A 19,235-nucleotide genomic window follows, 5' to 3' on the forward strand; every position below is an offset into this window, starting at 1 on the left:
TTTTGCCATTAAATGAGAAGCCTGCCCTGAAGCAGAGATCTGAAGGAGGGAAGGGAGTGAACCTGTGCAGGCAGCACGCTGCTGGTTTGGACGTGGGCAGACGCCTGGTAGAGCCGAGAGCAGCCTGAGTGCAGAGAAGTGAAACAGCGTATGCCACCGGCGACTTGCTAGAGGACGGAGCACACAGAGCATGGAAGGTCCCTGGAGGGCTTTGGCCTTTAATCTGCGGGAAATGGGGAGTGATCAGAGGATACTGAGCACAGGAGGACAAAATCTGGCCTGCACGTTAACGGGATCATGCTGGTTGTTAAACTGAAAATCAGGCTTGACAGTAAAATTGTGAGATGCTGCATTAAGAGAAAGAAAACAGAATAGCAGACTGGAGAGATGGCTTAGCGGTTAAGCGCTTCCCTGTGAAGCCTAAGGACCCCGATTGGAGGCTCAATTCCCCAGGACCCACGTTAGCCAGATGCACAAGGGGGCGCATGCGTCTGGAGTTCGTTTGCAGTGGCTAGAGGCCCTGGGGTGCCCTTTCTCTCTCTCTCTCTCTATCTATCTATCTGCCTCTTTCTCTGTCTATTGCTCTCAAGTAAATAAATAAAAAAAAATTAAACAAACAGAATAGCAACAAAATCAAGCTAGTTTGTAAGAATTATTTTTGAAAAAGCATCCCCAGGTTCATTCCAAAGCTATGGTTTGTGGGACTGTTTCAATGAAATGGTGTTGTGACCATCAACCAACATGGCAAGTCTGTGACTCTGAGTCTCATCTTTAATCACTATTAGAAAGGAAGAAAGCTTAATAGCATGCAGTAGGGGCAGATCATCATGGGCAGTACTACTATAGTGGCAGACCTTGACAAAAGTATGTTTTGCTCCTTCACTGACCCAGTTGAAAGAGAACATGTTTTTTAGTATCATAAATGTGCAATATACAAACCACAGTAGCTGACAGCTCAGAGAAATTATCACCACTGCTCTATAATGCCAATTTTAAAACATCTTCTTGGTATAATTTTAATTATGTTGCAACAAATAGGTATTATTATGAATATTTCAGATTTATTATTGTATGTCAGACATCTACTTTATGAAGATGGTCTTCAACTTCAGCCAAATAATGATTTAATACTCAGGCCATTGACATTTAGCTAAAATGCTCACTCAGTATTATTTTGTCAAGGACTCAATGTTTATGCCTCCTAAAATTTATGTCGAAGCCTTAACTCCAAAGTTGGTAGTCACTGGACGTGGCCCTTTGAGAAGCAATTAGGATTAGATGATGTGATGATTGGATTAAGATTTGTTTAAGAACAGATCTGAACCCACTCTCCATTAGGTATGTGAAGACACAGCTCAAAGACAGCTCAATACAAGCCAGAAACAGCCTCACTAGAACAGATCAGCTGTCACCTCTAATGTGTACTTCCCAGCCTTCACAGTTATTAGAACAGACTGGCCACCATCAAAACCACCCGTGCCATGCACTCTGTTACAGTAGCTTGAACTGGCTAAGACAGAATAGCTAACCCAGCTGCAAAAGTAACATTTGGAAAAAACTCATTCAGCCCTGGAACTATGGTTGTTGGTTTTCTTGGGTGCCTGGTGGTCTGATTTTCTAGGGAAAGTTAGGATTCCTAATCATTTAAAGGGAAGAATCAGGTGTCCATTTCTTTCAAGTACTGACTTGATTGGGAAGATGAGGGTAAAACTAGGGAAGCCAGAGATTTTTAACTGAAGACCCTCAGGAGCACTGTTCGGCCATCTGTCCTGAGGAGGAAAGAGATCCCAGGCTCAGCTGCAGAGGCTGGAGGCCCTTCATGTGAATGAGGATTGGAAGAGCAGCCACATACTTTCATTGGGTACCTGCCTGGCCTGAAGGACAACCAAGACACTTTGAGAATGAAGAGGAATGGAGTGGCTATGGAAGTGTTAGTTATGTGCCATGTGGATAATGTACCGTGTGTGTGTGTGTGTGTGTGTGTGTGTGTGTGTGTGTGTGTGTATTCCTCTTGATATAGCCAGCCACTAAATAACCCAAGATTTATCTTCTGCTCATGAGAATCTAGAGATAATGAAATAACTGTGAAGCAAAAGAGAAGAAATCCCAGAGGCAAGAGACTTCTGTGTTACATGAACTAACTTAATCATATATTATGAAAACCTAGTCTTGAGTGCTAGAGAGTTTGGTCAATGGTTAAGTGCCCTTCCTGGCCAAGCATGAGGGCCCCACGTGAGCCTGAGATCACCAGAATTCAAGTCTTCAGAACCCATATAAGCAGCTGTGCATACCTACACCAATCTAACCCCAGTCCTGTGAGGAGGGGAGACTGGGTAATTCCTGGGTCTCCCCAACAGCAAGTTCTGAAATAAGAAAGAGACTCTATCCCAAGGGGAGAAAAACCAAAACAGACAAGTGAGTGATGGAGGGTGACAGTGGACTTTCTCTTCCAGCTGCTACAGGTGAGCTATGTGAGCCCATGGGGCATTGCATCACTACACACACACACACACCCTAATCTTTTATCCTGGAACAGCAGCAGACATTGACATTATAGCAGTGAGAAAGACAACTGCTCTCAAGGAGTCTGAATTCTAGTGGAGACACAGAAAATAAGCAAGATGACTTCGGGCAGAGAGAAGGTCTACAGAGGGCATCGAACTCAGTGGTGTCGGTGACAGTGACCGGGGGACTACTATAGTTGGGGAGATCAGCACAGGCCTCTAGAGACAAGTGGCATTGGGACTGAGGCAAGAGGCAAAGTACCAAGAGATAAGGGGAAGAACATTGCTATAGAAGGGGGAAGTATGTGCCAGTAATCCTCAGAGAGAATTCCCTTACTGTGTGGTGATTTCAAATTACAGGCCCTGTCCCCTCTTCTATGCTGAGCAGTGTTTTGCAAATACCTCAGATTCTAAACTGAAAGGAATGTAAACAACCTTGTCCTTATCATAACCCAGCACAACTATGTCACTGAGTCCCATCCGGGGTCAGTCATATATCTTACAAGACCAAACGGTGGGTAAAAAACACCCCTGGATGAAGTGCATTCTGTCCTACATTTGTGCATCCAAATCACTAGTTGCTAAGGAATTTTCTGCTTGTGTCCCCAAATCATGTAATCTTAGAAACTTATAACCCACCAATAGGGTAAAGAATTCAAGGTGATGGGAGACCGCCCGCCAGACTGCCTATACTCCTCTGACGTATCACAGCTCAGTGCTCAGGCATGGTAGTCACTCCTCCGAGTTCATACTTGTTCTGCACACTTTGTTTCTGATTCTCCACTATCTCTCTGGTGCCATCTCTGTGACTCAGATTCCATGCTAATTGTATTCAAGAAACTGAGAAGCAAGTATTCCAGAGGACAGACAACCAGAGTAAGGCCTGCTAGGAGGTAAGCACAGCCCAAGTGTCCTAATTTATTATCATCATAACAAGTGTGGATTTTCACTTGGATCACTCTGAGAAACCACTAGGGACAGAAAGCAGATGCATGGTGACTTCCCAATCATGACTGCCTTGCGGGGCCTGGATCCAAGGACCCAAGAGTGTGGTGGGAACCAGATACAAGACTACTGATGTACACCTTGTAGAAGAGAAGGTGAGGTGAAAACAGGTGAAGGGTGCAGAGATAAAATACACAAATTTCAGACGCCAAGAATATGACTTGCTGATAACTATGTCACCTCTATAGGACAATACTGTCTATGCCATTTGCATTGTTCACATAATACTCTCTCTCTTACTCTTTCTCCATATATGTTAGATCCTCTTGTTATTATTGCTGTGGCACAAACAATTTGATGCAGACAAGGTTGAGTTTTGCTCACAGCTTCAGAGGTTTTTGCCCACCACCAAGGGAAGGATGAGGGATGGAGAAAACTGTCCACTTCGTGCAGATCCAAACCAGAGAGAGACAAGAAGAGGCAATGGACAAAATATCTTAATTATATTACCCCATAACCTACTTCCTCCAGCTATGCCCTACATCTTGAAGTTTCCAGAACCTCCAAAATTAGCACCACCAACTGGAGATAAACCCCCACCACACAAGCCTTTTGGGAGATGCTGTATATCTACACCATAACATCATTTAAAAAATATTATTTTACTTTATTTATAGGAGAAGAGAGAGAAAAAGGGAGAGAGAGAAAGGAGAAAAAGAGAGAATGGGCATGCCAGGGCCTCTATCCACTGCAAACAAACTCCAGACATGTGCACTACCTTGTGCATCTGGCTTTTGTGGGTTCTGGGGAATCAAACCTGGGTCCTTAGGCTTCACAGGCAAATGCCTTAAAGACTAAACCATCTCTACAGCCCTTATGGTTCTTGAAAATAATTTAAAGTATTTCTTCCTCCACATTTTCATCTTTACACCTAGTTCTCAGTATCACTGGATGTACATCTGTCCAGTGCCTCTAATCAGCTCTTCTGAGGCCTAACTGAGATGATGCAGCTCAATGAAGATATTCAGGTGTGTACCTAAGGACAATTATCACTTATTATCTTAATGAATCACATCCACCTTGTCAAAAAAAAATTACATGGCAGATCAATGTCCATCATTTATGCAAAGCTATTTACCATCTGACTCTTTATATAAAAAGCTTACAAACTTCTGTTCTAAATTGTCAATTGAGTTCAAATACTCTTTGTTCAGTAGCCTAATCCAACAGTGAATATTAGGGAAATAAAACAAAGAATTACTAGGAAACCTTATTAGGTATATGCATTTTGAGCAAGGGTGCTACTCTCTTGGTGAACCTGGTACCAGCACAAGGGTGAAGGAGATAGACACAGAGAACACTCAACTCCTACCAAACCAGATATCCAGAGACACAGTGGCTCCCAAGACCTCATCACTGAAGCAGACCTAAAATGAACCCAACATGGCTCAGGGAAATTTGTGGAAGAGGGGGCGGAAAGATTGTTAGAGCCACACGTTGGGACACGATGCACAGAGACATTGTCTCTTCCCTATAACTGATGGCTAACCCCACAATGCATGACCCACATTCCCCAACAAGGAGGGTCCCTTCAGAGGGGGGAGGATGGGAACAAGGCTAATGATGGTACCAACATGGTTATATACACACTGGGTACATAACAAATAAAAAATGTGCATTTTATACAGATGTAGTGATGTATGTGTGGAGGGAATATGATTTCATTCTGTCTGCTGAAGATGTATGTTTTACTACCAGAGACTTCTTGCTACAGGTAAAAGTCAAAGACCAAACCCTGCTTTGTTCCACCAGCCTCCACCGCTGAGCATTCACAGCTCTACTCTTCTCTATGTTTCTGCATTATCTGCTTTTCAATCCTTCATGTGGTTGGGTTGGTCAGGCCTCTTCAAGTTCCCTTGTGAAGATCTGGGAGTCTTTCACCCTAACTTCAGAATGACTTCACTGCTGTCATGGGGGACACTGTGTTTGTCTTTCTCCAGGAAGAGTTGAATATCAGTTTTCATACAGGTACATGCAATTCTGAAACGTCTTGGTCAATTCTGCTAGGATTCTTGTTGTGCTGTCAGGATAGAAAAGTTACACAGATCTTCAGCATTTCTGGCTGGAAAAAGAATATTCTGCAGAGTACTAGCAGCGAATACATCTCTAGGACTCAAATGCTCTCTTCAGAAAGCTGTGTTGTATCATACCTGTCAGTGGAGGTATAACTGGGCCTTCAGACTCAGCCACTCATGGAGGCTCCATGTCTTCTACATCCCACCATTCATTCTGCAATCTCAAATGACACAAACGATTGTCTTAGTCCCCACAAAAGCATCAACCAAACAGCTGCAAGCACTTCCTTTCTATGGCTTTGCTCGCAGAGAAGACTGGCAACATCGACTGCGTGTTAGAACAACTGTTTTCGGGTATCCTGTGCAACTGCCAGTCTCCAGATCCCGCAGAAGCCATTTCATCTCTGATTTTCAGCTCCCTTGCCTGAAAAATAAATAAGATGGTCTGATGCTCCCTGGGGTCACTTCTTTCTTGACTACACTCTGAATTGATGGCTTAAATACAGCATATTATTGTCAAGCTTTTCAGAGCTTAATACATTAGTAACAGACACAACTTAGAATGAGAGTTCCCTGTATGTTCTTTTGAGATCTGTCCATGCAGTGATGATGCTGGGCCTTGGAATGCAGATAGTATGAGGTCATTTTTGCTTGTCTTTCTTGTTCTGACCCTTAGGACAACTGTTAAATATGCGCTCATTACGTTTCTCGTGCATTACGTCCACCCTCTCCTATCACTGGTGACATTACATTGGGTTGGCAGCTCTGTTTGGAGATGTTCTTGTGCCTTGAGCCAAGAAGTATGGATAGCCAAGAATGAGGTCATTCTACCCCCACACTGCCACAGACGTTCCTGGAGGCAGCTGAGCAATGTAATTTGATCAAGGTTAAGTACAATCCACTCTTCATCTTATAAACGAAGCCTAAGTTCTTTTAGCTTTCTGTTTTGATTGCAGATTAATGGCTCCTGCTCATTGTTACAAATGTCCACCTGCAGTCAGTTCTCATTTATCCGAATGTGGCTTATCCAAAACACCAGTTTTCTCCTCCTCTTGCCTCTAGCACTAAGCTCAAGGCCAACTCCTTTAACTCTGTGCCAAAGAAATACAAACTAAATCTAATATTAGCCTAATGAGAAAAGGCTATCTGCTGCCAAAGAGTCACATAATGCATCCCAAAGCCAAGTGTAGGCAATCGTTCACTGTTCTGGGTGCTGGCATTGTTTCTCCTTTACATAATACAGCAATCAAGATTGGCTGTGTTTCTCTCTGAGTAGTAAAGAAAACATACAGTTTTCACCCTCTTCTTTTGCTTATTTGGTTAGATTCTCAGTGTAACAGACTATATTTTCTTGGTCAAATAAATAGATAACTTGTTCATTTAAAGTTAAGGCAATTAAAAAAGCCTGGATATAGAGCTATTAGAATTTGATCTCACTTCCCTCTTCCTGCAGTTACTGGACAGAAACTACATTTTGGTGAGGCATTTAAATTCTTGGGTTTTTCAGTTACAGAAAGGAGATGAAGATTTTTAAAAATAAAAGGTCTGGGGCTGGAGAGATGTCTTATCGGTTAAGATACTTGCTTACAAAGCCAAAGGACCCAGGTTCAATTCCCCAGGATCCATGTAAGCTAGATGCACATAGTGGCACATGCATCTGAGTTTCTTTGAAGTGGCTAGAGGCCCTAGGATGCCCATTCTCTCTCTTTCTCCTTCTACCTCCCTCTCCCTCTCTCTCTCTCTTTCAAATAAATAAATAAAAGCATAACCTATTTTCAAAATAATAAATAAAATAAAAGGGTCTGAGGCAGAAATGTGCATGTGGGGGGTACTGTGAAAATTCTTGGTTCCTGGAATTAGAAAGGAAAAATACAGATTAGTAATTTTATGAAAGCCTTATTTGAGTAGCACAAAACCACAACACGGTGAAAATTCCTTTAAGCACCCAGAAAAATCAGTTCTAGAAATCAAGAATCTCAGGCTGGAGAGATGGTTTAGCACTTTAGGAGTTTGTCTACAAAGCCAAAGGACCCTGGTTTGATTCCCCAATAGCCACATAAGCCAGATGAACAAGAGAGTGCATGTAGCAGGAGTTGGTTTGCAGTGGCTAGATGACCTGATGTGCCCATTCCCTCCCTCCCTCCCTCCCTCCCTCCCTCCCTCCCTCCCTCCCTCCCTCTCTCTCTCTCTCTCTCTCTCTCTCTCTCTCTTTCAGCCCCTTGTTCTCTTTCTCAAGTAAATAAATAAATGAAATACATATAAAGAATCTCTAATTTCTCAAGGCTGTGTTTATGTCACTCGTGATGACATAGCCGAGAATGCCATAAGGAACAGACATGGTACTGCCAGATGATAGGCTGATATTATTCCATAGATTGAGTTGCTATGGAAACTCAAATTCCAACCACTGAAGCACTGAGGAACACCATTTCCAAAAAAACTTTTGATTTTTGCCTTAAAAAAATTTTTTGTTCATTATAATTTATTTGTTTGAGAGTGACAGAGAGAGAGAAAGAGGCAGAGAAAGAAAGAGAGAGAGAGAGAGAGAGAGAGAGAGAGAGAATGAGAGAGAATGGGCATGCCATGGCTTCCAGCCACTGCAAATGAACTCCAAATGTGTGGGCCCTCTTGTGCATCTGGCTAACGTGGGTTCTGGGGAATTGAGCCTTGAACCGGGGTCCTTAGGCTTCACAGGCAAGTGTTTAATTGCTCAGCCATCTCTCCAGCTCCCCTTTTCTTTGACTGAAGCATACAACTACACAGGCTCAAAGACAAGTTCCAGAGAGTATGTCAACCAAATTTTATATTTCATCTCACTATTATACCCAACAAAGTTCAATGCTTTCCCCATACTTGGGCAGCATGATCCAGTAGAAATTCCTGTAATGATGTTCATACTTCATGTGTCCACAAGGTACAAAAACCTCTAGATATGGTGACTGCAAACCTGGTATGTGACTGATATGATCACAGATGTGAGCTTTTCCACTTTATTCAATTGTCTTAAATTTAAGTAGCCACAGGGACCTAATGGCTACCATCCTGGACATAACCGGTGAAAGTAAATTCGTGCCCTTTACCTGAGCACTCAAATCCCATACAGCTGCTGCCAAACAAACTGATCCACACCACAAACATGGATGCTATGGCATTGACATTAAACATACCAAGTGTCTCCACTGCCTCACATGAACCATGATGGGACTGATATTGAACAAAGCCAGTGTCTCCACTGCTTCACGTGGACCATGATGGGGTTGATGATGAAAACATCCAGTGTCTCCACTGCCTCATGTGGACCATGACGGGGTTGATGGTGAACACATCCAGCATCTCCCCTGTCTCACGTGGAACATGACGGAGTTGATATTGAACACATCCAGCATCTCCCCTGCCTCATGTGGACCATGAAGGGGTTGATGTTGAAGACATAGGGTTGATATTGAACACATCTCGTGTCTCCCCTGCCTCAGGTGGACCATGATAGGGTTGATGCTAAACACATCTCGTGTCTCCCCTGCCTCAGGTGGACCATGATGGGGTTGATGTTGAACACATCTAGCGTCTCCCCTGCCTCAGGTGGACCATGATGGGGTTGATGTTGAACACATCTGGTGTCTCCACTGCCTCACATGGAACATGACGGGGTTGATGTTGAAAACATCCAGTGTCTCCACTTCCTCATGTGGACCATGAGGGAGTTGATGTTGAGCACATCTAGTTTGTCCACTGCCCTAGATGGGCCATAATGGTTGGACTTCCTCCAAAAGGTCATTTTCCTCCCTCATTGCCATGCATTTAATTCGAACCCATACTTCGTAGCATGGGTCAATTTTACCTGGGATCAATGAAGTATCTTCCTTTCTATTCATGACCCAATTTTAAAAAATCTAATTAATAATTAACTTCAGGTCTGAGCTTGTCTAAAGGACATGTCATAAACAGTGCTGTTTCCTTAGAAACCACCATGTGGTACTACACCTGGTTTTCAGGATCTGTGACTCAGTCTTAGGCAGACTCGGCTGGAATGGTACAAAGACCAGGGAGAAAGACTGTAGTTTAACACACCCAATCTCATGTTGACTCACATTGATTGTTTTTGTTTTTCGAGGTAGGGTCTCCCTCTGCTCCAGGCTGACCTGTAACTCACAATGTAGAATCAGGATAGCTTCAAACTCATGGCAATCCTCCTACCTCTGCCTCCCAAGTGGTGGGATTAAAGCCGTACACCACCACGCCCGGCAATCATGACACTTATCTGTAGCAGTGATGCATGTCCACATGTGCATCAGAACAAAAATAACTGTGCTTTTGGAGAAACTGTGGGCATCTTCATAAAACATATATGCTCTGCCAACTACATCCCTCTACTTGTACCCTCTGGTAAAGCTCAAAGTATAATTTCTGCATGCTGAACTTGGAGCTTGCAGCTCCTGGATGGTAAGGACTCCTGGTATTTAAGATGTGTGTTAGTAAATACCTTTGCAGAGCCCCCATTTCGCTTGTATTCAGTTTTATCACCTAGACAGAAGTCTTCACAATAACAAGTTCTCAAAGAGCAATATACTCTGTGCTTTCTCTTTGGTTTATAAGATGAGGTGGTAACTTGCTACAGAGGCAACCTCTTTCTGGAAGTAAGGTTCTAAGTTTGGAACCAATGGTTCCTGCATCATTGGTTAAAATAGAAAAGTAAGAAAAATTCTACTAACCTGGGTATAGTGGTGCATGCCTGTAATCTCAGTGGGAGGGAGGCACAGTAGGACGATTGCTGTGAGGTCAAGGCCAGCCTGAAACTACGTGGTGAATTAAAGGTCAGCCTGGGCTAGAGTGAGACCGTACCTCAAAGAAAAGCATTCTTGCTGGACTTGGTGGCGCAAGCTTTTAATCCCAACATATGGGTGGCAGAGGTAAGAGGATCACCATGAGTTTGAGGCCACCATGAGACTCCATAGTGAATTTCAGGTTAGCATGGACATAGAGTGAAACCTTACCTCAAAAAAAAAAAAAGAAAAAAAAACACAGAAAGGGCTGGAGAGATGGCTTAGTGGTTAAGCGCTTGCCTGTGAAGCCTAAGGACCCCGGTTCGAGGCTCCATTCCCCAGGACCCACGTTAGCCAGATGCACAAGGGGGCGCACGCATCTGGAATTCGTCTGCAGTGGCTGGAAGCCCTGGCATGCCCATTCTCTCTCTCTCTCTCTACCTCTTTCTCTGTCTGTTGCTTTCAAATAAATAAATAAAAATAAACCAAAAAAAATTTTAAAAAAACACAGAAAAAAATTTTTCCTAGATTTGATATGTATGTAATTTTTCATAATGAAAGCAATACAAATATATATCCAATTAAACACATGACAATATCCACGCTGGCTCTAGTGTTCAAAAATACTAGAAAATATATTTAATGTTTTTAAATTTACATAAGACAAGCTTGGAATCAGAGAAGCCCTTCAAATCAGAGAGCTGGAGTGAGACCACAACGTCCAACAAATCCTCTTGGGCTGAGAAACAGGTGGTAATGCCAGAGGATGGCTGACCTCAAAGCAAGGGAGCCCAAAGGCACAGCAGGGAGCTAGAACTGGGTGCTCTGGGAGGGCCTAATTTGCGTAAGAGTTTCAAAGCAAACAGATAGAATGACAGATTGAAAGACAAATGTAACCCAAGGCAAGAGCTTTTCCACTCCAAATTCAGGTGGAGACAAATGTAAACTATTTCTTGAGATGTCCTCTGAAATCCAAGGCACAAGAAGGTAAAAAGACCCCACAACTCACTCTTATGGCAAATAAAGTTATAAACAAGCATGCGAAGCCTTGTTCATTGGGTACATAAGTTTATCAACAAGAGGTGAAGTCACATAAGGAATTTTTTTTAAATATTTTTTTTCATTTTTATTTCTTTATTTGAGAGTGACAGAGAGAGAGGGAGAGAAAGAGACAGATAGAGAGGGAATGGGTGCGCCAGGGCTTCCAGCCACTGCAAACCAACTCTAGACGTGTGCGCCCCCTTGTGCATCTGGCTAATGTGGGTCCTAGGGAATCAAGCCTCAAACCGGGGTCCTTTAGGCTTCACAGGCAAGCGCTTAACCACTAAGCCATCTCTCCAGCCCACATAAGGAAATTTGACAGCCAGAAAGGCAGAAAGAACACTAAATAGCAAACTGAAAAAGTCACAAACTATTAACAGAGAAACCTGCAAAGTGTTTTAAAATGGAAAAAAATAAAAATAATGCACAGCTCTTAAAAAAAAAAAAAAAAAAAACCAAAGGGCTGGAGAGGTGGCTTAGCGGTTAAGGTGCTTGCCTGTAAAGCCTAAGGACCCACGTCCGACTCTCCAGACCCCACGTAAGCCAGATGCACAAAGGTGAGGCAAACACAAGGTCGCACATGCCCACTAGGTGGTACAAGCGTCTGGAGTTTACAGTAGCCAGGGCCCTGGCCTGCCAGTTCTCTCTCTGTCTCTCTTGCTCTCTCTAAAATAAAATTTAAGCAGAGCTGGCGAGATGGCTCAGAGGCTAGAGCACTTGCAAACCTGCACACCTGAGTTCAATGCCATAGTACCTGCATCCGTAAAGCCAGACAGAAAGTGGCGTGCGTTACCTGTATCCTCAAGGCACCGATGCAGTGGGAGGTGGAGCCTGGGGAAGCTGAAAGCTCCTCTGCAATCAGACTGGCACACAAGCAGTGGCAAAACAAGGGAACCCTCATCTCAAGCAAGGCGACAGGAGAAGACAAACGCTCCAAAGCTGTCCTCAGACCGTCACACATGTGCCTTGGTATGCGTGCATCCATACACATCAATGTAGTGTCCACACACATACTAAAAAGAAATTCAAACACACATCGATACAGAAAATAAGACACGCCCCCCCCCAATTCAGCGTGAGAGTGGAGTATAAAGGAGGAGGCTAACAATGGTACCAACTTGACAATATTCACTGACTATAAAGCTAATAAGAAAATTAACAATAAAAAAAAGCAAGCATCTGGTCACACTCAAAAAAAATGGACATCCTAAGTGTAAACCCCTCCCATGCCAGGTGATGCCTGTATGTACACAAAGGATATCGTTACATATTAAACCCTGTTCAGTAACTATCTCTCCTCTCCCCATATTAAACTATCATCTCATATATTTTTCTACATAATACATACAGAGCTCTTATGCCCTTAAAAGGAAACACTCTATTTAGTCAGGATGGTAGGAATGGACATTTGTGCTAATTTCAGTGTTTTCATATTATTATAACAGGGACCATTCTCCTGCATCCATCTTTGTATATCTGATTACTTCCTTAGAACAAGGTCCTAGAAATTAGTGGCCTGGAAATTGTAATCATTTACGATTTTAATAACTACTATCAGTCTGTTTCTAGAAGAGCTACACTCATTTACATCATTGACTGGGTTTAAATGCATATGTATCTGGCTAGAGGTTTACTGGGTAAGTTGAGAGTAGATGAAGTTAACAGATATTCAACTACCTACCCAAGAAATAAAGTCAAGACTCCAGTGTGCTCTAAATGCAATGGAAGAGAAGATGTAACTGTGTTTGCATATGCATAAAGCAAGTCCACACTATGACACAGCAACTTCAGATTGCAATTCCATGGGAGCCTGCAGTAACCACCCTAGAGTGCTTATATCTCTGTCTCCCCTATGAACAACCTTTGCCCTATAGTCCTGCATGAGAATTGAACAAATATTTCACCTAAGATTTACTAAGATTTCTGGTAAAGTCTGCTATCAGTGTGAAATCTCTGACTCCACTTCCAAACCCTCTGGTCTCAGGTTTTATTAAAGCTGATTTGAACAAACTCAAATGAACCTGACTTCCAATCTGTAGCTATTCCTGAGGAAAAGTTCATACTGACTTTCACACCATCACTGAAGTATGGAAAAGCTCATGATCAGCAAAGTCTGTAACATCACATATTCAAAAAAACTTACAAGTAATCAACCCATATCAGATTTGAATCAAACTTCTAAAAATATTATTTTGTAAATAACAGCAATAATCTGGAACTATTTAATCAAAGCTGAAAGAATAAATAAGATAGATATCGATAGTTTTCTCTTTTTCCCACTTGGATTTTTAATATTTGAAGCATCCTTCTAGAAAGATTCTATTGGACAAGCTCTATTCATCTTCTCAGTGAAAGAAGACCCTGAGGATATTTTTCACTGGCCCTTTCAAGATGTCTGTGATACCACAGACTGATGAACTTTCCATGTCGCAGCGAGTCTCACTTAATCTCCAGCTCTCCTCAGAAACCAAGCTCCAACGATCGTCAACCAATTTCCTGTGAGGTGCAATTTCTCTCAGCTAAAACATCTTGTGCAAAGAACCTGCAGTGCCTTCCTGCCACTCACTTCCCACTTCCTGCCACATGCAAAGAGATACACAAGATCAATGGCATCACTTTTTAATTATCTACGCCAAAGAAAGGAAATGATAATGGTTACCACTCAAGCTGCAGGTAAGGGCTGGAGAGATTGCTTAGTGGTCAAGGCGTTTGCCTGCAAAGCCAAAGGATCCCGGTTCAGTTCTCCAGGACCCACATTAGCCAGATGCACAGGGGGCGCACACATCTGGAGTTTGTTTGCAGTGGCTGGAGGCCCTGGTAGACCCATTCTCTCTCTCTCTCTCTCTCTCTACCTCTTTCTCGCTCAAGTAAATAAATAAATAAAATAAAATAAATTACAGGTAAGATTGAAAAAAAAGGAAAAGAAACTCGCATTTGAATTTGGAAATTGCGTACTTGAGGAGATGGGAAGTGATTGTGGTACCACAGCACCATAACTTTCAAGATTCTTCTTGGGTGCTTCCAAGGTTCACATGCATTAATTCACTCAACAAACACTTGAATGGAGATTCTTATATGAGATCCATAAGGTGTTACCAAGATCAATTCCTTCAATTTTCAAACAAACTAAAATGTGCATCTTCAGCAATTGGCATGAATATCACCACTGTTTTCAGTTAAAATTCCCTGAGAGCCAGGTGTGGTGGTGCACGCCTTTAATCCCTGCACTTGGGAGGCAGAGGTAGGTGGATCACCGTGAATATGAGGCTAGCCTGAGACTACATAGTGAATTCCAAACCAATCTGGTCTAGTGCAAGACCCTACCTAAAAAGAAATAAAAAAATTCCATGAGAGTTAAGAACATAGAAAATCTATATAATAGATGTCCCTACCAAAAATAAAAAATCACCTACCCTCAAAACCACACATTTTGATATATGTTTACCAAAAAAAAAAAATCAATTTTCTGGTTCCTACATTTAGGTTAAGGACTAAAATCAACTAAGTATCCTATGTCAAAATAGAATTTGGTCTTCCATTGATGAAGGTCTACTATTGTCTGCTTCACAGGACGGCTGCAGAGACAGTCCAGCACACCAAGAGCCCTTCAAATCTGCAATACACGCACACACTTCACAAAACGTCCCTTACTATAATTAACAGCTCTCATCAGCATAACCTCCTCAGACCCAGGTTTTCACAAAAATGCTTCCATAAGCACAAGTCATGTGATCAGTTCAACCCAGACGAAGGAGGTACATGTCACCATCTCCCACTCTATAGAGGGAGCAACTGAGCCTCAGAAAGCCCCAAGACTTGGTTTTAAGTAAAACATATATTTTTCCATATCTAGAGACTCATACCATGGGACTGGCCACAAATGCATTTCAATTTCATTTGAAGGGAATTCCATCAATAGCGTTGTTTCTTATCACTTGTCATTAAGAAGCAGTGCCCATTTAAGCTAAGATACAGCAGTGGATAGTGAACGCATCATTAGGTCTCGGAATGGACCGCACCTTAGCAAGACTGCAGCTGTGGATACCCGTTGATGAACCGGTACATGTGACCCACCTTTGCTGTCTCAGTCTCTCCCTGCAGCCATCTGGGGGCTCCTTTTTGGTCAGGCACCTTCTGGAAATTTTTGTTTTTAACGGATTGAGACTCCTCACCTTCCCCTTCAATTTGCAGTTTAATTCCTTCGGCACGGGCAGCGTGATCAACACCCCGCGGACTCAAACCACACTGGAGCGCTAAGAAAGAGGAATAACAAGGACTCAGAAAGCAAATCAAACAAGCAAATTATCCATGACAGGCATGACTTCATCAGGCCTAAGTGGAAAGAAACACAGTGTCTGAGGCAAGAGGTGGTATGGTGATGATGGGAAATAATATGTTGAGATGGGAGCATGATATTGTGGGAAACGCTGAACTTGGAAGTGAAAATCTCTCAGCTCCAAGGTATTCTACACTAAGCAAGCATTCTATATTAATCTCACATTACAGATGAGAATACCAAATTGGTCAGCTTCATGACTGCCTCCCACTCGTTCAGTTATTTCAATCCTACAGTTTGGCTTAATCACTCTGCCTCCATCTGCAGTCTGCTCATTCCCTGCCCTTTTCTGAATTGCCTCTCTTCAAAAAGACATCCAGGGCTAGAGAGATAGCTTAACAGTTAAGGCACATACCTGCGAAGCCTAAGGACCCACGTTCAATTCTCTAGGTCCCACATAAGCCAGATGCACACACATCTGGAGTTTGTTAGCAGTGGCTGGAGGCCCTGGCACACCCATTCTCTCTCTATCTGCCCCTCTCTCTCTTCTTCTCTCTCAAATAAATAAATAAAAATAAAATAATATTTTTTTAAAAAAGACATCTAATGTAATTCTACCCTATGGCATTCATTCAACCAGTATTTACTGACCACTTAGTGTGTATGATCCCTGGGGAAGACTGGAGAAACATGGACTAAGCTAGTATGGGTTGTATCTTCCAATCAAATCAAAGAGACAAATAAAAGAACACACGATCTCAGAGTCATCACTGCTGCAGGGAAGAGAAAGAATGGAGTGAGGGAGTCGTGGAAGTTAAGCTTGGTGGCTTCTAATTTTTATCTTATACTCGCTTATCTTCTAACATAAAGAGCGCCACAGATAAAATTTAAAACTGGGATATTTGCTTATTCAACCAATATGGCATAAGCTCCTTGTGTGTGCCTGTGTGCCCAGTATTGTCTAAAATATCAGTGTTAGAAGAACCATGCATTACCCTGAGTGACTCTCACAAGCCACATGTGTACATGTCTGTGTAAAAGTGTATGTCTGGAAGGTATATGCTCTTTGAGAACTCTCAGAGTAAAGCATCTTGCCTTTCTGTGTGTTGCCAATCTTTCAGATGTTTTAAATTTCCAGCACTTGGGAGGCAGAGGTAGGTGGATCACTGTGAATATGAGGCCAGCCTGAGACTACATAGTGAATTCCAAACCAACCTGGTCTAGTGCAAGACCCTACCTAAAAACAAATAAAACATTTTCATGAGAGTTAAGAACATAGAAAATCTATATAAGAGATGTCCCTGCCAAAAATAAAAATTAAAAAAAAAACTTACCATCAAAACCACACATTTTGATATATGTTTACAAAAACCATTCCATCCTCATCTTCTTCCCTTTGGTCTCAGTGGATTTAAACCGATACTAACGACCCCACCTCTGCTACTGCCTCAGAACTCTAATGCGTTGACAACCAAACATCCGCAGCTTTCTCCCTTCTCAAACTTTCCCCTACTCACTTTTCCTTTTTTCAGTTCTATACTCCTTACCCTTTACTCAGCACAAACTATATGCAGCCCATGATTCCCTCCCATTGTTATATGGGGGACGGCATTTTGAGAAAATGCTTTCCAGAAGAGAGATTGGGGCTGTCTTCCCAGTATCCATCTCACTGACAGGAACCATCCCTTACCATGGCTTTTGATACAGGCAACATCTCAGTGAGCCTCATCTTCCCACTTCAGACTGGACAGACCTCTGGCGGGCACCCAGACCTAAGTTAACTGCTGTTTCAGTGTCCCAACTTTAATGCCAATCTGATGCCTCAAACTAACATGGTCTAAACTGAGCTTCAGTTCCCTGCACATACACACACACACACACACACACACACACACACACACACACATGCATGCACACATCACTTTCTTATGTGCTACAACTCACCACATCCTTCCATCTATCACCAAAAGCAGTAGCCCTAGGCTCAAATAACTTTAAATCTGTCCATCACTTCAACCGCATTGCCACCACTCTGTTACAAGATCCATATCTCACGTTCAGTCTACTACACTGGTCCAGTGGCTCTTCCTCCTCCCTTATGACTCTTAAAAATAATTATGTGTCACATCATGAGACTGCTTGGCTTAGAAGCTTCCAATGACCTTTCATACTCATAGTTCAAAACTCTTCCATTGTCGGGCTGGAGAGATGGCTTAGCGGTTAAGCGCTTGCTTGTGAAGCCTAAGGACCCCAGTTCGAGGCTCGGTTCCCCAGGTCCCACATTAGCCAGATGCACAAGGGGGCGCACGAGTCTGGAGTTCATTTGCAGAGGCTGGAAGCCCTGGCGCGCCCATTCTCTCTCTCTCCCTCTACCTGTCTTTCTCTCTGTGTCTGTCTTTCTCAAACCAATAAATAAAATAAATAAATAAATAAATAAATGTTTAAAAAAAAAAAACTCTTCCATTGCCAACTCTGTCTCCTTATCTTTCAAACTTCACCTCCTACCCCGATACCTTCCATTCACTGCCCTTTTACCACATGCTTCTTTCCAAGTTCTTCCTCACACCTTCTAGATTTTATGCATGTCTCTTTGCCTAAAATGATCATCTCAATTTTTCACTCAACTCCTACTCAACCTTTAATTTTTGGCTTACAAATAGCTCTTTTAAATATGCCTTTTCCTTATCTCCTTCCTCATGCCCACCCCCATGCCTATGACATCCTCATGGTAGACCAAATACTTGAAGTAATAGGTATTCAACGAATATAATCTTTAAAAGCCCAAATAAATATGAATAGATTTTTCAGAGGCTCATAAGCATGTGTCTCATTTCTACCATTTTACTTCTCATAGTCTCTACCTAAAATCAAGGAGCAGACTATTTCATAGCACAGAACACTTCATATGTATTAGTGCATGTGTCTTCCCTCCAGCTTTGTTCTCAAGCTCAGATAATATTCATGAAAAATTCTGCAAGACATAATTATATTCATTTCTCAGATAAGGGAATGAGTGAGGCTCAAAGAAGTTATGGTCACAAAAGGTCGCACAGGTGTGGGCAGAAGGTCACAAAGATCAAAGATCTTTTGGAATGCATATGATTGTAACCTAGAGATGAAAAAGTCCAAACCGGATTAAACAGTAAGGAAATTTGTAAGCTTTCATAACTGAAAGTTTAGTCAAAGTATGAGTTCAAAGTTAGTTGATTTTGTGAGTCAACGGTCCCCTAAAGGACCTTGATTTTTCCCCATCTCTTCAGCATCACGTTTGTTCTATATGTCGGCACCCTTACAGTATCTACAGCTGCAAGTTTCTGAGACTCATCTAGCAGAAGAGAGGGCTTCACTGTTCCTGCTTCTTTCCCTCAAATGTTCTCGAACTTTTCTCTCTCATTGGCCCACAGTGACTCACCAGCCTCTTACTCAATTAAAGCCTGGCTGTGGAGGGATTACCATTAATCCAGGTGACTTTCAATTAAGCTGATTTCCCAGACTACACTGCTGCTACCCCACGGGCCCAGGACAACAAATGCAGGACAACCAAATACAATGCCCAAATTACGATAATGGAAAGAGAACTTGGTAGTCAACACCTATGATAGCATGAGGCTAATTACTGTTATTAGCAATCCAT

At 42.4% G+C, this 19,235-nt stretch overlaps 1 protein-coding gene across 2 annotated transcripts in view; it reads right to left on the reverse strand.

Annotated features, from left to right (window-relative positions):
• Samd12 (sterile alpha motif domain containing 12) overlaps positions 1-19,235 on the reverse strand; it is a 465,719-nt gene that overhangs the window by 393,461 nt on the left and 53,023 nt on the right. For both annotated transcript variants that reach the window (XM_004661374.2, XM_045143829.1), the window contains exon 2: positions 15,400-15,578. In XM_004661374.2, coding sequence (XP_004661431.1) covers positions 15,400-15,578 — 179 coding nt within the window. The remainder of the gene's footprint in view (positions 1-15,399; positions 15,579-19,235) is intronic.

This window comes from Jaculus jaculus, chromosome 2, assembly GCF_020740685.1.
Source record: "Jaculus jaculus isolate mJacJac1 chromosome 2, mJacJac1.mat.Y.cur, whole genome shotgun sequence".
NCBI lineage: Eukaryota > Metazoa > Chordata > Mammalia > Rodentia > Dipodidae > Jaculus > Jaculus jaculus.